Source organism: Neoarius graeffei, chromosome 4 (genome assembly GCF_027579695.1).
Source record: "Neoarius graeffei isolate fNeoGra1 chromosome 4, fNeoGra1.pri, whole genome shotgun sequence".
Lineage (NCBI taxonomy): Eukaryota > Metazoa > Chordata > Actinopteri > Siluriformes > Ariidae > Neoarius > Neoarius graeffei.
The window spans coordinates 62986526-63002169 of NC_083572.1; the positions used below are offsets into that span (position 1 = coordinate 62986526).

A 15644-nucleotide genomic window follows, 5' to 3' on the forward strand; every position below is an offset into this window, starting at 1 on the left:
CGTGTCATTCGGACTAAAGAGGAGAAGGACGACCCAAGTTGTTATCAGCGCTCAGTTCCGAAGCCTGCATCTCTGATGGTATGGGGTTGCATTAGTGCGTGTGGCATGGGAAGCTTACACATCTGGAAAGACACCATCAATGCTGAAAGGTATTGGGGTATCCAGGTTCTAGAGCAACATATGCTCCCATCCAGATGACGTCTCTTTCAGGGAAGGCCTTGCATTTTCCAACATGACAATACCAAACCACATACTGCATCAATTACAGCATCATGGCTGCGTAGAAGAAGGGTCCGGGTACTGAACTGGCCAGCCTGCAATCCAGATCTTTCACCCATAGAAAACATTTGGTGCATCATAAAATGGAAGATACGACAAAAAAGACCTAAGACAGTTGAGCAACTAGAATCCTACATTAGACAAGAATGGGTTAACATTCCTGTCCCTAAACTTGAGCAACTTGTCTCCTCAGTCCCCAGACGTTTACAGACTGTTGTAAAGAGAAAAGGGGATGTCTCACAGTGGTAAACATGGCCTTGTCCCAACTTTTTTTAGATGTGTTGTCATGAAATTTAAAAATCACCTAATTTTTCTCTTTAAATGATACATTTTCTCAGTTTAAACATTTGATATGTCATCTATGTTCTATCCTGAATAAAATATGGAATTTTAAAACTTCCACATCGTTGCATTCCGTTTTTATTTACAATTTGTACTTTGTCCCAACTTTTTTGGAATCGGGGTTGTAAGTATTTGACTGATATGAATGCAAATAGTTGCATCCCTTTTGATGGCTGGGTGAAAAAAGGACATTGATTTTACAGCAAGAGACAATCATTTTCGAAGGCAAAATCAACATTAAAATATCTTGAAATGCTTATCTTTCTTCAGTCTGTAACCTTGTCATCTAAGCAATTGTACCATTTAGCTGCCTAACTGCACCCAATACTTTAAAATACTTGCCTCTGAAATGTATGAATTTTAAGTTCCATTTAGCATTACAGCAAAAGTATAGTTGCAAAAAATATGAACATTTGTCAACACTTTAGCTGAAGGCTAATCAGATATCATCACTTTATGCCTTGTTTTAGAGGATAAAATGTTTAAATTGTCAAAGCCGGCTAGCTAGCTTCTTTTAATCCAACTTAATTTGTTTTTATATTAAAGAAGACGGGGTGGCACGGTGGTGTAGTGGTTAGCGCTGTCGCCTCACAGCAAGAAGGTCCGGGTTCGAGCCCCGTGGCCGGCGAGGGCCTTTCTGTGCGGAGTTTGCATGTTCTCCCTGTGTCCGCGTGGGTTTCCTCCGAGTGCTCCGGTTTCCCCCACAGTCCAAAGACATGCAGGTTAAGCCTTGGTCACAACCGGCCGTATGTGCTCCTACGGCCGGTCTACGTGCAAGGAACGCATGGAGGGCGCGCGTGTGATGTGCTGATTTTTGAGCCGCAGACCGGCCGCAGAGGTTCTTTGTCATGTCAAACAAACTCTACGGGCGCTTACGTTTTTTTCAGGTTGCAAGAAAACTTACGGCCAACGTGCGTCTTTCCCCATGAACAAAAATACGCAGCGATTTGGGAAACGCCAAAAAATCGTACATCCGGTTGTGACCTAGGCTTTAGGTTAACTGGTGACTCTAAATTGACCGTAGGTGTGAATGTGAGTGTGAATGGTTGTCTGTATCCATGTGTCAGCCCTGTGATGACCTGGGTAACTTGTCCAGGGTGTACCCTGCCTTTCGCCCATAGTCAGCTGGGATAGGCTCCAGCTTGCCTGCGACCTTGTAGAACAGGATAAAGCGGCTAGAGATGATGAGATGAGATTAAAGAAGACATGAAACAGCCTAATTTTGATGATTTTGTAAAGAATTAATTGTATTGAAATTAAATTTGAGAATTTTAGATATAAAATGATTACACATTAAATTATAATAGATTTATGTTTGATACTCATTCTTTTGCTCTGGCTCACGCTATATTGCCGTTGCGCCATTGACTGTCATGGGGTTGATTAGTTGTGAAGTTGTCCCAGAAAGAAGGTAGTTGTGGTATGCTGAATTTTGAAAGAAACATTTTGCTTGTTACTTTAATCAAAGCATCACAGAAGATGAAGCTGAAACATATTTTGAGGAGAGTCTCAGAACCCCAATACCTTACGTATTCGAGTCAGTGAGGAGGATAGAAAAAGTACAAACTCGGAGCGCACCACGCAGCCTACAAGTATGGCACCTCAAAATACCATTCCCACACATCCTTCTTTATTGACTCTTAACCACACACTTGCACTCTGGAAACGTATTAGTGAAGCCCCATAGGCATAGAGTGTGGATGCATAAAGAAACCCATCGAGATGGTTTCGGTCCTGTGCATGCGTCCCTCCCACCATAGGAAACCCAACAGCTGAATAGTGAGTAACCCATCGAGTTGTTTTTTGATGGTTTCAGTCCTGTGCATGTGTGCCTGCCACCACAGGAAACCTACCAACTAGTGAACTGAGTAGTGAAGTGTGAAGTAGAGTAGTAGTCGGAACAGTATAGTAGTGAGTAACTTGTCGCTGTTGTCGCCCGACGTTTTGTACAACATAAGGAAACAGTATAGTAACTATAATGGTAAAGAAATAAAACAAAAGAGGCTGGCTATGATATAAGAAAATTCTACAACCCAGAAACAGATGGGAGCGCCGCTTTTAGGCAGTGCCTAAATCTATATATTACTTGCCTTATTTCATCCTGGGTTTCTGTTAGTTTCTTTGTCTTTATTTTCCATTCCGATTCTCATTGTGTTTTCATGCCTGGTGTTTTTTGTTGCTTTGACTATCCTGCGTAAATAAAAGGTTTCCACACTTGCATCCCTCTTCGCACCCCAACCATGATAAAAATATTAAGCAGAAATGTTATTCAAGTGGAATCCCATTCATTCAAGAGAGATGGACCATATTAATATAACTTTTATTACAGTATATTGTTATTAATTACTGTTGTTGATTTCATATTATCTGTAATTTATAGATGAAACTATCATAGGTATTGGTATCATAGGTGCACTCTAATATTTGGTTGAAATGCCTTTAGCTTTGATTAAAGCATGCATTCACCATGGCATTGTTTTTGAAAAACTTATGCAGTGTCACAACATTTATTTCAGTCCAGAGTTGTATTAATTTTTCACCGAGATCTTGTGTTGAGGATGGGAGAGTTGAACCACTGCGTAAAGTCTTCTCCAGCACAGCCCAAAGATTCCCAATGGGGTTAAGGTTGGGGCTTTGTTTTGGCCAATTCATGTGTGAAAATGATTCCTCATGCTTCCCAAGCTCCTCTTTCACAATCTGAGACCTAATTTTATGCCCGTTCCATCAGGGAAGAAAAAATCCATTGATGTAATAACCGGGTCATTCAGTATGTTCAAGTCGTCAGCTGACTTCATTTTATTGCCCCATAACGTTGCTGAGCCTTGGCCTAACCAACAGAAACAACCCCAGATCATAACACTGCCTCCAGAGGCTTGTACAGTGGCCACTATGCATGATGGATGCATCGTTTCATGCTCTTCCCTTCTTACCCTGACGCTCCCATTACTCAGGAATAGGGTAAATCTGGTCTTATCAAACCACATGAACTTTTCTTCCATTACCCCAGAGTGCAATGTTTATGCTCCCAAGCAAATTGAAGCCTTTTCTCCTGATTAGTCTCACTAACAAGTGGTTTTCTTATGGCCACACAGCTGTTTAATATCAATCCTGTGAGTTCTCATTACACTGAGAGTGTATAAATGCTCTTAATCTCACTATTAATCATAGCTGTGGACAGCTCTTAACCCAATTCCAGTCATTTCAGCAATCTCCTTAGTTCTTTTCTTTGCTTGATACAAACCAATAATTTGACTCTTCTGAAATACAGTAACATCTTTTCCGTGAGCATAGGATACATCTTCTGACATGTTTGTTAAAGAAATGAGAAGCTACTCATTGCATCAGTTAGGGTTAAAAGAATCGTTGCCAGATGAAATACATTAATCACTGCATTAATTATCCAATCAAAGGCTCTTAAGTATTTGCCTATTTAAATCCAAATGGCAACTTTTTTTGGCCAGGCAATGTATCTACTTTATATATGGTTTGCTACTATCGGTTGGTTTGCTATGGTTTAGGCTATCCACATTAGGTCTTGGAACATATCCCCTGCAGATACAATGGTCCCACTGTATTATGTATATTATATTAATAAGACCTTAATATCCTCAAAGATAGTGCTGATTTGGTTTTCTGGTCATCTCAACCTTACTAATCCTACCTCTCTTTGCTCTGCCAAATGGGCATGCCTTTGGGCCCTTTCCTTATGGCACATAGGTACCATACTTCTTTGCTAGTAGACTTGGTTGTACAGTCTGTACACCAACCTTATAAGAGGAAAAGTCAGACACAGGGGGAGCAGCCTCAGACTTCAGCTTGTTGCTCCAGCGAACCACCAGTACACCTGACTCAAAAACCTTCTCCTACACATCCTCATTTACAAAATACTTACTACAAACCCTAGCATCATGGCTAACTGGAGGATTCTCTCATTTCAGTGCAGCTAGCCAACAAAGAAGAACCACTTGCCGCTTAAGAGGAAAAGTATGAAAGTGGACAATCTTTCTTTGTTTTTGACTCTGTAAATTTCATTGCTGTATCTAGGGGTAATGCAAAAGTGACCCTCCTTGCATTGCTTTTAGTTTGGCTTTCCTTATTTTCCACTGAGTAAGTGATTTGTCAGTGCTGTGACTAGTTACAGCTAATGTGAACTAATGTAGGACTTCCAAGCCATCTAACCTCATGATGTCACATTCTGTGCAAGAACAAGATGGAGCTACAATTGTTTGAAATATGTAACTGTAGCAACTTGGATGGGTGGGTGGAGCACAGAAGGATGGCAGGCCAGAACTGAGTTCACAAAACCGTTTATTTTCAGCTTCTACACGTTTATTCATAAATCTTTATATACATACACACACACGCCACACACATATGTGTTCTGGTGAGAAGAGAGCCCGCTCTGCTCTCGCTCTCTTCCTTAAATAGGGCGCGGCTGCTGGGAAGACACACAAACACGGGTTAATTCACATCAGGTGTAGTGATTCTGCCACTTACTTTCCCTGACTCCGCCCTCCGGTCACAGACCGACGCTTGACCACGCCCCCACTGCCACATACCCCCACTGCCACATACCCCCACCGCCCAGCCATCCAGCCCGCAGCCGACTCCCCCCCCCCCCCTTGACAGGAGAGGAAGTCTGCCACGACCATCTGTGCCCCCGGCCTGTGGACCACCTTGAAGTTAAAGGGTTGGAGTGCCAGATACCAACGGGTGATCCGTGCGTTGGCATCCTTCATGCGGTGGAGCCACTGGAGGGGCGCGTGGTCCGAACAGAGGGTGAAAGGGCGTCCCAGCAGGTAGTAACGGAGGGCAAGGACCACCCACTTGATGGCCAGGCACTCCTTCTCTATGGTGCTGTAGCGCCCCTCACGCACTGACAGCTTCCGACTTATATACAGCACTGGGCGATCCTCCACCTCCTGGGACAAAACAGCCCCCAGCCCTCTGTCCGACGCATCCGTCTGCAATATAAAAGGGAGAGAAAAGTCAGGGGAGTGTAACAGTGGCCCCCCACACAGTGCAGCCTTTACCTCAGAAAAAGCCCGCTGGCATTGCTCCGTCCACTGGACCGGATCTGGTGCCCCCTTTTTAGTGAGATCAGTCAGCGGGCTGGTGACGTCCGAATAATTAGGTATAAACCTACGATAATAGCCAGCCAGCCCCAGGAACTGTCTCACCCCCTTTTTGGTCTTGGGCCTCGGGCAGGCCGCAATTGCCGCTGTCTTGTTAATTTGGGGACGCACCTGCCCGTTGCCCAAGTGGAAGCCCAGATACCGTACTTCCACCAGCCCAATCGCACACTTCTTCGGGTTGGCTGTGAGACCCGCCCGCCTCAGCGACCTAAGGACGGCCCTCAGATGTTGGAGGTGCCTTGGCCAGTCATTACTATAGATAATATCGTCGAGATAGGCGGCCGCATAGGTGGCGTGGGGGCGAAGGACCTTATCCATCAGCCGCTGAAACGTAGCGGGCGCCCCAAACAGCCCAAAAGGAAGTGTGACAAACTGGTGTAAGCCGAACGATGTGGAAAAGGCTGTTTTTTCTCGGGATAATGGAGTCAAGGGGATCTGCCAATAACCCTTTGTTAAATCCAGTGTGGAGTAAAAGCGAGCCGTGCCTAGTTGATCAAGCAACTCATCAATATGAGGCATTGGGTACGCATCAAATTTAGACACCGCGTTGACTTTTCTATAGTCCACACAGAACCGGACCGACCCGTCGGCCTTGGGTACCAAGACCACCGGGCTGCTCCAGTCACTGTGGGACTCCTCGACAATGCCCATTTCGAGCATGGCCTCGAGTTCTTCCCGAACCACTTTTTTCTTGTGTTCGGGTAGCCTGTAAGGGCAGCTACGCACTACCACCCCCGGGGGCATCTCGATGTGGTGTTCTATGAGGTTGGTGCGGCTGGGCAGGGGTGAGAATATGTCCGAAAACTCGGTCTGCAACTGGGCAACCTCCACGAGTTGGGTTGGGGAGAGGTGGTCTCCACAGGGGACCGGAGAGGTACGCGATGCCAATGTTCCCTTTTGAACCTCCGGCCCCAGCTCCGCCTTCTCCGGAACCACCAACACCAACGCCACGGGGACCTCCTCGTTCCAGAGTTTGAGCAGGTTGAGGTGGTAAACTTGTAGCGCCCCACCCCTGTCCGTTCGCCTCACCTCATAGTCAACGTCCCCGACTCGCTGTGTGACCTCAAAGGGTCCTTGCCACTTGGCGACTAATTTGGAGCTCGATGTGGGCAACAGTGCGAGTACTTTATCTCCCGGTGCGAACTCTCTGAGGCGCATACCCTTGTCATACAGGCGGGTTTGTCGTTCTTGGGCCTGCCGCAAATTCTCCTGGGTTAGGTGGGGGAGTGTGTGGAGTTTTGTGCGTAGGTCAATAATGTATTGGATTTCATTTTTACTTTGTGAAGGTCCCACCTCCCAATTTTCCCACAGCACATCTAGAATGCCGCGCGGCTTACGCCCATATAACAATTCAAACAGGGAGAACCCCGTGGAGGCTTGGGGAACCTCTCGCACTGAAAACAACAAGGGTTCGAGCCACTTATCCCAATTACATGCGTCCTCACTTCCGAATTTTTTAATTATATTTTTGAGGGTGTGATTGAACCGTTCCACTAAACCATCCGTTTGTGAGTGATACACGCTGGTGCGGATCAGCTTAATGCCTAATAACCCATACAGTTCCTTTAGTGTACATGACATAAACGCGGTGCCTTGGTCAGTCAGAATCTCTTTCGGGATTCCAACTCGGGAGATGACGCGGAAGAGTGCCTCCGCAATACTGCGTGCTGAGATATTGCGAAGAGGCACTGCTTCCGGTTATCGCGTTGCATAGTCCACCAGAACTAATATAAAGCGGTACCCTCGTGCTGACCGATCTAATGGCCCGACGAGATCCATCCCAATTCTTTCGAACGGGGTCTCAATTAATGGGAGAGGGCACAAAGGCGCTTTTGGAATGGCCGCTGGATTTACTAACTGGCATTCGCGGCACGCCGTACACCACCTATGGACATCGCCGTGAATCCCCGGCCAATAGAACCGGGCCATTATTCGGGCTAGTATTTTATCCTGCCCCAAGTGTCCAGCCATGGGATTAAAGTGAGCTGCCTGGAATACCAATTCCCGGCGGCTTTTCGGAATCAAAAGCTGCGTGACTTGCTCTTTAGTTTGAGTGTCCTGCGTCACTCAGTATAATCTATCCTTCATAATCGCGAAGTAGGGGAAGGACGGTGTGGCGTTCGGCGGGAGCGTTTGACCATCGATTACTCTCACTTGGTCAAACGCATGCCGCAGAGTCTCGTCTCGCGACTGCTGTAACAGGAAATCCGCCAGGGATTCCCCAATAGAGAGAGGAGGGGCCGGTGGCTCCTCACTCTGACGCAGAGCTGACATAGACGGCTCTGTGACAGCTGCTCCCGCCAACGTGACACCGGGACCTCCCCTTATTAAACTACTGCAGGACCCACTCTTTACTAGGTGCCTCATTAATTCCCCAAATCCCGGCCAATCAGTCCCCAAAATTATTGAGTGGGTAATGCGAGGATTAACCGCCGCCTTCACTATAAATTTTTCCCCTCGAAAAAAAATGTGGACTGACACTAAAGGGTAGCTGTGAACATCCCCGTGCACACACAACACCTTCACCAATTGTGCTCCCCCCAATGCCTCATCTTGCACCAGGCTTTGGTGGATTGAGGTCTGATTACAACCAGAATCCACCAACGCCTGATATGTATCCCCTTGGATACTCCCCGGTATGCGATACGCTCCGGCCCAATCGCGGGCCGCTCCTGGCACGTCGGGGATCCAAACCACCACGCCCACTTCCATCAGCGAGCACTGCTGTTGGAGGTGACCCGGCTCCCCGCAGCACCAGCAAACCGGCCCGGGCTTCCTCTCTGCACTGGTGCTCTGGGGCTCACTCACCTGAGGGGGGGGAGAGACAGACACAGAAGGGAGAAACGGGAGGGCACCACGGGTGCGGCGGGCTGGGTGGGGTGGGGCTGGCCCCCGCCTCTGCGGTGGGGGAATGGGGCGAGGAGGAGAGAGAGAGGAGAGGGGAGAAGAGGTTGTCTTCTGTCCTGCCGTCGGGACAGCCGCCAAATGGTCCTCCGCCAGCTCGATTGCCTGATCCAGTGACGCCGGTCAGTGGCACTAGACCCACTCTGCAGCTCCGGCTGGTAGACGTGCGATGAACTGCTCGAGTGCCACCTGGTCGATGATCCCCTCGGCGTCGCGGTTGTCGGCCCTCAACCACCGGCCGCAGGCGTCCCGGAGTTGCTGGCCAAACGTGAACGGCCGGCCGACTTCCTCCAAGCGCAAAGCACGGAAGCGCTGCTGTTGTTGCTCGGGGGTGCGCCCTACACGCTGGAGAACGGCCCGGCGAAGGTCCGCGTAGGCCAGTCGGCGGGGAGCTGTAGCGCGGCCAGCTGCGTCTCTCCCGTTAGCAGGGGGAGGAGGCGCGCCACGCGCTGTTCCATCTGCCACCCCGAGGTCTCTGCCACCTGCTCAAAGAACGTGAGGAAGGCCTCGGAGTTGTCCTGCGGGCCCATCTTCGTCAGGGTGAAGGGGGACGGCCCCGCGGCAGTGGACCCCGCCGACGCGAGGAGGTGCCGGAACGCCTGTCGCTTTTCCTGCTGAGCCAGCACCAGGGCCTCAAACCGTTGTTCCTGATCCTTCTGGAGGGCAACTAGTGCCTGGTGCTGGCTTTGCTGGGCCGTGGCGAGGGCGTGGACCAACTCGGTGAATGGGGAGGACTCCATGGGGCTGTTCTGCTTCGGCGCTCCAAATCCCGGGTTTCGGCACCACTGTAGCAACTTGGATGGGTGGGTGGAGCACAGAAGGACGGCAGGCCAGAACTGAGTTCACAAAACCGTTTATTATCAGCTTTTCAGCTTCTACACGTTTATTCATATATCTTTATATACACACACATACACACGCCACACACATGTGTTCTGGTCAGGAGAGAGCCCGCTCTGCTCTCGCTCTCTTCCTTAAATAGGGCGCGGCTGCTGGAAAGACACACAAACACAGGTTAATTCACATCAGGTGTAGTGATTCTGCCACTTACCTTCCCTGACTCCGCCTTCCGGTCACAGACCGACGCTTGACCACGCCCGCACTGCCACAGTAACATAGATTACTTATTATTTTTAATCAAGATTCACTGACAGTGCAGGGCTTGAAATTCGCGGTGGTCCGGTCGCCCGAGGTGATTTAATTTGTCATTTGGCGGGTAATTCCTGTCATTAGCCAGCCTGACTGGCTAGTTGAAATTAAAAAATATATATGAAGCGAAGATTCAGACACACCGTCAACTAAAGCCGCCACATATTAAGCGCGTGCCGTGTCTGTGTTAATCGATGTGTTTATCGGCAGGACGGAAAATACAGAAGAATTCTGAATCATATCGTGTACGAGCCAGGCTGTCAGTTTTTTTCACTACTGCACATGCATATAACGCATCTCGTTGAATATCGCGGTAATCACGTGTAGTATTGGACCAGGTTGGTGGAGCACAGAAGCACGGCAGGCCAGAACTGAGTTCTCAATGAACTATTTATTGCTAGCTTTTCAGCCCGCACGCAAGCACACACACACACACACACACACACACACACACACACGTGTTCTGGTTGGGGGTAGAGAGCGCCCTTTCTCTGCTCTCCTCTCCTTTTAAAGGGCGCGGTCACTGGGGAAGATACACAAACACAGGTTAATCCCCATCAGGTGCAATGATTCCACCTTCCCTGACTCCGGCCTCCATTCACAGACCGACTCTTGGCCACGCCCCCGCTGCCACATCACGTTATCAAATTCAATAGATGTGGCCACATTATCGCCCATTTAAACACGTGTTTTTGTTGTTGTTTACATCTCCATCTGCCAAAGCTACGTTGCGATGTGGAATTTTCTGAAAGGTGTACAGAAACCGCCAGAGACGGGGACAAAGTGACCTCGGTCTGAAGAGGAGAAACTACAAAGGACTTAAAGCAAACGCGGGGGCAGGGTAGGCCTTGGCTGCGATACGATTTTTATGGAATAATAAATTTTTTTCAAGTTGATTCCTAGTCAATATGAAGCGCCTAATGCTTTCTCTCTCATAAATGGTTAAATACAGAAAGCATGTTGGACATATTTTGGGTGCTATAGTCATGATAGTAAGTATATTTGCTTTCAATACTCATACACCAAGTTGCCAAGTTTTCCAATATATTATTATTTGTTGATATTATGTTATGGTGCTCTGTGTTGTTCTCATTTATGTATTTAACAACAGTATCAAAATACTCAGGTCTTGAAATAAATGCACATTAGTCATGAACAATGGTAACTACTCTCTTTTGCGTTATTTTTGACAGAAGTAAAATTTATACATGAACAAATTTTGGCTAGTTGATTTTCTGTTTGGCTAGTTACTTTGGAAGGTAACTAGTCCGGCTGGCTGGTGAAAAAAAAAAAAAAAGAATTTCGAGCCCTGCAGTGTTACACCTATAAGGATTTTTAGCTCATCCAGCAGCCGTAGGCCAGGCCGGATGAGCTTATGCGATCAAGCATCGTCCATCCGTTGTCATCGTTGTTCATCCACAATTTACAAAAATCGCTACTCCTCCTACAGGATTGATTGGATTTCGATCAAACTCGCATACAATGTTCCCCAGGTGGGTGCGCATAAAAGTTGTCAAGATGATGGTGCCACCTGTCATATTTACGATTTTATGGGCGTCTTGGCCAGTATGAGTTACAGCCTCATTGAGGCTATTTTTAGAGTGGGACTCTGCCTTGTAAATTATGCTAAATACATCTAGTGGTTCAGGTTCACTTTAATCTGCATGAGCTTAAAAACAAACACTCAGCAACAGAGCTGTTAAACAAGCTGGAAATTCACATCAATAACAATCCTGGTGTGGGGTATCTATCCAATAGCATGCTCCTTTACTCCAACTTGTTAAAAAAAATCCTCCAATACCAGCATTTGATAATACCATGTCACTTGTGTAAGTCTAGTGTATGTGCTGCATGAGTACCAAGAAACATGTTCTCATACTCAGTCTGACAAAAATTGGTATTAATGCATTCCTAGCTGTCTGAAGCACCAATAGGTAATATTTGCTCGGGATTTGTTATGTTCTCCAAGTGGAATGCTGCCAAGTTAATTACATTAACCAAAAGCCTGTGGCAGCTGGTGTGTGTGTGTGTGTGGGTTTTTTTTTGTTGTTGTTGTTTTTTCCGGGGGGTACACAGTACACAGAAGTTTTAACCCTTTTGTTCAAACAAAAAAAAAACTTATGATTTGGTCATCTATCCTTTTGTGTAATTTGTACTTGTATTAGACAGTGTGTGTGCCGTCACTTTCAGTTTCTCCTCCAAAAATGTTTTAGGGGAAAAATAAATAATCCACTTTGTTCACTTTCATTACACCTGCGACTGAGTCTGTAACATGCCTACTGGTGACGTATTATGAAAATGTCACCAAAATAGGTTAGAATATATTCACGCATTGGAGCTCAAAACTAGGCAGATGTGTCACTCTTTGTAATCATATGACACAACTGTCGCTGATTGGCTGCTTGAACCTACAGCAGAGAGTATCTCAGCCTACAGCACTGGGATCATTAGTTAGCCTGCAGCCTCACACTTCATATCATTCTGTGTGGGGGTTTGTTTGTTTGTTTGTTTGTTTGTTTGTTTGTTTGTTTGTTTGTTTGTTTGTTTTGGGTTTTTTTTTGGGGGGGGGAGTTGTTGTTGGGTTTGTTTTTTGTTTTTTTTGTATGACCGCCCATGGTGGTGTTCCACTTAGTTTAAAGAATTAGAAATAATCCTCTTAAAACATTTGTTATCCACAGAGGTGATGTGGATGCCCAAAATATGAAACCTTATGTACTACTAATTTTTCTTTTTCCTTTGAAAGACAGGGGGGACTTAACCCTGCTAGCCCACTGATACAAGCTGCTCTGCTCCTACGGTACCAATAGCAATATCTATTAAAAGAAAAGGTGAATTAAAATATTGTTATTGATAGCACCAAAATGTAATATTTTCACTGTTCCTCCTCATCTCTTTTCCCTTTCTTGCACCAGAAGCTATGCTCCACACCACTGCACTGAATATTAGGTGTAAATAGGACACTATACAGATAATGGCGCAGCACAGGTGAAATGGCATATTTTGCAACAATGAGCTAAACTTGAAAGGCGATACACACCCCTACACCAACATCAGCAAAAAATACCAAACAGACAAAGCAACACAACTTTGTCAGACCAATTCACACTTAGTATTAGCTGTAAATTGATGTCTAATGCAACTATATTTTGTGTGTGTGTGTGTGTGTGTGTGTGTATACAGTGGTGCTTGAAAGTTAGTGAACCCTTTAGAATTTTCTATATTTCTGCATAAATATGAACTAAAAAATCATCAGATTTTCACACAAGTCCTAAAAGTAGATAAAGAGAACCCAGTTAAACAAATGAGACAAAAATATTATACTTGGTCATTTATTTATTGAGGAAAATGATCCAATATTACATATCTGTGAGTGGCAAAAGTATGTGAACCTTTGCTTTCAATATCTGGTGTGACCCTCTTGTGCAGCAATAATTGCAACTAAACATTTGCGGTAACTGTTGATCAGTCCTGCACACCGGCTTGGAGGAATTTTAGCCCATTCCTCCGTACAGAACAGCTTCAACTCTGGGATGTTGGTGGGTTTCCTCACATGAACTGCTTGCTTCAGGTCCTTCCACAACATTTCGATTGGATTAAGGTCAAGACTTTGACTTGGCCGTTCCAAAACAGTCACTTTATTCTTCTTGAACCATTCTTTGGTAGAACGACTTGTGTGCTTAGGGTCATTGTCTTGCTGCATGACCCACCTTCTCTTGAGATTCAGTCCATGGACAGATGTCCTGACATCTTCCTTTAGAATTCGCTGGTATAATTCAGAATTCATTGTTCCATCAATGATGGCAAGCCGTCCTGGCCCAGATGCAGCAAAACAGGCCCAAACCGTGATACTACCACCACCATGTTTAACAGATGGGATAAGGTGGTTATGCTGGAATGCAGTGTTTTCCTTTCTCCAAACATAACGCTTCTCATTTAAACCAAAAAGTTCTATTTTGGCTCATCCGTCCACAAAACATTTTTCCAATAGCCTTCTGGCTTGTCCACGTGATCTTTAGCAAACTCCAGACAAGCAACAATGTTCTTTTTGGAGAGCAGTGGCTTTCTCCTTACAACCCTGCCATGCACACCATTGTTGTTCAGTGCTCTCCTGATGATGGACTCATGAACATTAACATTTGGCAATGTGAGAGAGGCCTTCAGTTGCTTAGAAGTTACCCTGTAGTCCTTTGTGACCTCGCCGACTATTACATGCCTTCCTCTTGGAGTGATCTTTGTTGGTCGACCACTCCTGGGGACGGTAACAATGATCTTGAATTTCCTCCATTTGTACACAATCTGTCTAACTGTGGATTGGTGGAGTCCAAACTCTTTAGAGATGGTTTTGTAACCTTTTCCAGCCTGATGAGCATCAACAACGCTTTTTCTGAGGTCCTCAGAAATCTTCTTTGTTTGTGCCATGATACACTTCCACAAACGTGTTGTGAAGATCAGACTTTGATAGATCCCTGTTCTTGAAATACAACAGGGTGCCCAATCACACCTGACTGTCATCCCATTGATTGAAAACACCTGACTCTAATTTCACCTTCAAATTAACTGCTAATCCTAGAGGTTCACATACTTTTGCCACTCACAGATATGTAAGATTGGATCAGTTTCCTCAATAAACAAATGACCAAGTATAATATTTTCATCTCATTTATTTAACTGGGTTCTCTTTATCTACTTTTAGGACTTGTGTGAAAATCTGATGATGTTTTAGGTTATATTTATGCAGAAATATAGAAAATTCTAAAGGGTTCACAAACTTTCAAGCATCACTGTGTGTGTGTGTGTGTGTGTGTGTGTGTATATATATATATATATATATATATATATATATATATATATATATATATATATATATATATATGGGCGGCACGGTGGTGTAGTGGTTAACACTGTTGCCTCACAGCAAGAAGGTCCGGGTTTGAGCCCCGTGGCCGGCGAGGGCCTTTCTGTGCGGAGTTTGCATGTTCTCCGGGTGCTCCGGTTTCCTCCACAGTCCAAAGACATGCAGGTTAGGTTAACTGGTGACTCTAAATTGATCGTAGGTGTGAATGTGAATGGTTGTCTGTGTCTATGTCAGCCCTGTGATGACCTGGCGACTTGTCCAGGGTGTACCCTGCCTTTCGCCCGTAGTCAGCTGGGATAGGCTCCAGCTTGCCTGTGACCCTGTCGAACAGGATAAAGCGGCTAGAGATAATGAGATGAGATATATATATATATATATATATATATATATATATATATATATATATATATATATATATATGTGTGTGTGTATATAAAATATATATACAAAATTTTTTTTTTGTTTGGTTTTTGTTACTTGTGTTTTTTTGTTACTGCTGCTATCCAATATGCTGCTGCAAACAGGAAATTTCCCCATTGTGGGATAATAAAGGTTATCTTATCCTTATCCTATTTTATCTTATCTAAGTGTTGGCCCTTTTACATGTCCTCGGATTTTATGGTGTTAAGTAATTTTTATTGTGTAAATTTATGTTATGTAAATATGTAAGGATGAGAAAACTATTAACAATTCAGTGACTATAAATATACCCTCGGAATATGGTCCTGTGTTGCAGCTAAATTGCTTCTTCTACCCTCTTCTTCTTCAGTCCCTCTAAAGAAATCTTGAGTCTTCATGTCTTGGTGATATATAATGTAATCCTGTTTCTGTAGGAATAGATATGATATTCTACTGGAGAGATTTAATCAGCTTCTTCAGAAGAATACTGTACAACAAGAGAACAGTGATCCAAAGGCAGAGGTGTGTGAATTGTGTCTCAAAATGATTAAATTAAGGCTGGAAATTTGTAGATTGTATCA

General features: G+C 45.2%; 1 protein-coding gene across 1 annotated transcript in view; it reads left to right on the top strand.

The window, feature by feature from the left end:
* LOC132884428 (synaptonemal complex protein 1-like) overlaps positions 1-15644 on the top strand; it is a 128371-nt gene that overhangs the window by 79775 nt on the left and 32952 nt on the right. The window contains exon 18 of the mRNA XM_060918272.1: positions 15498-15585. Coding sequence (XP_060774255.1) covers positions 15498-15585 — 88 coding nt within the window. The remainder of the gene's footprint in view (positions 1-15497; positions 15586-15644) is intronic.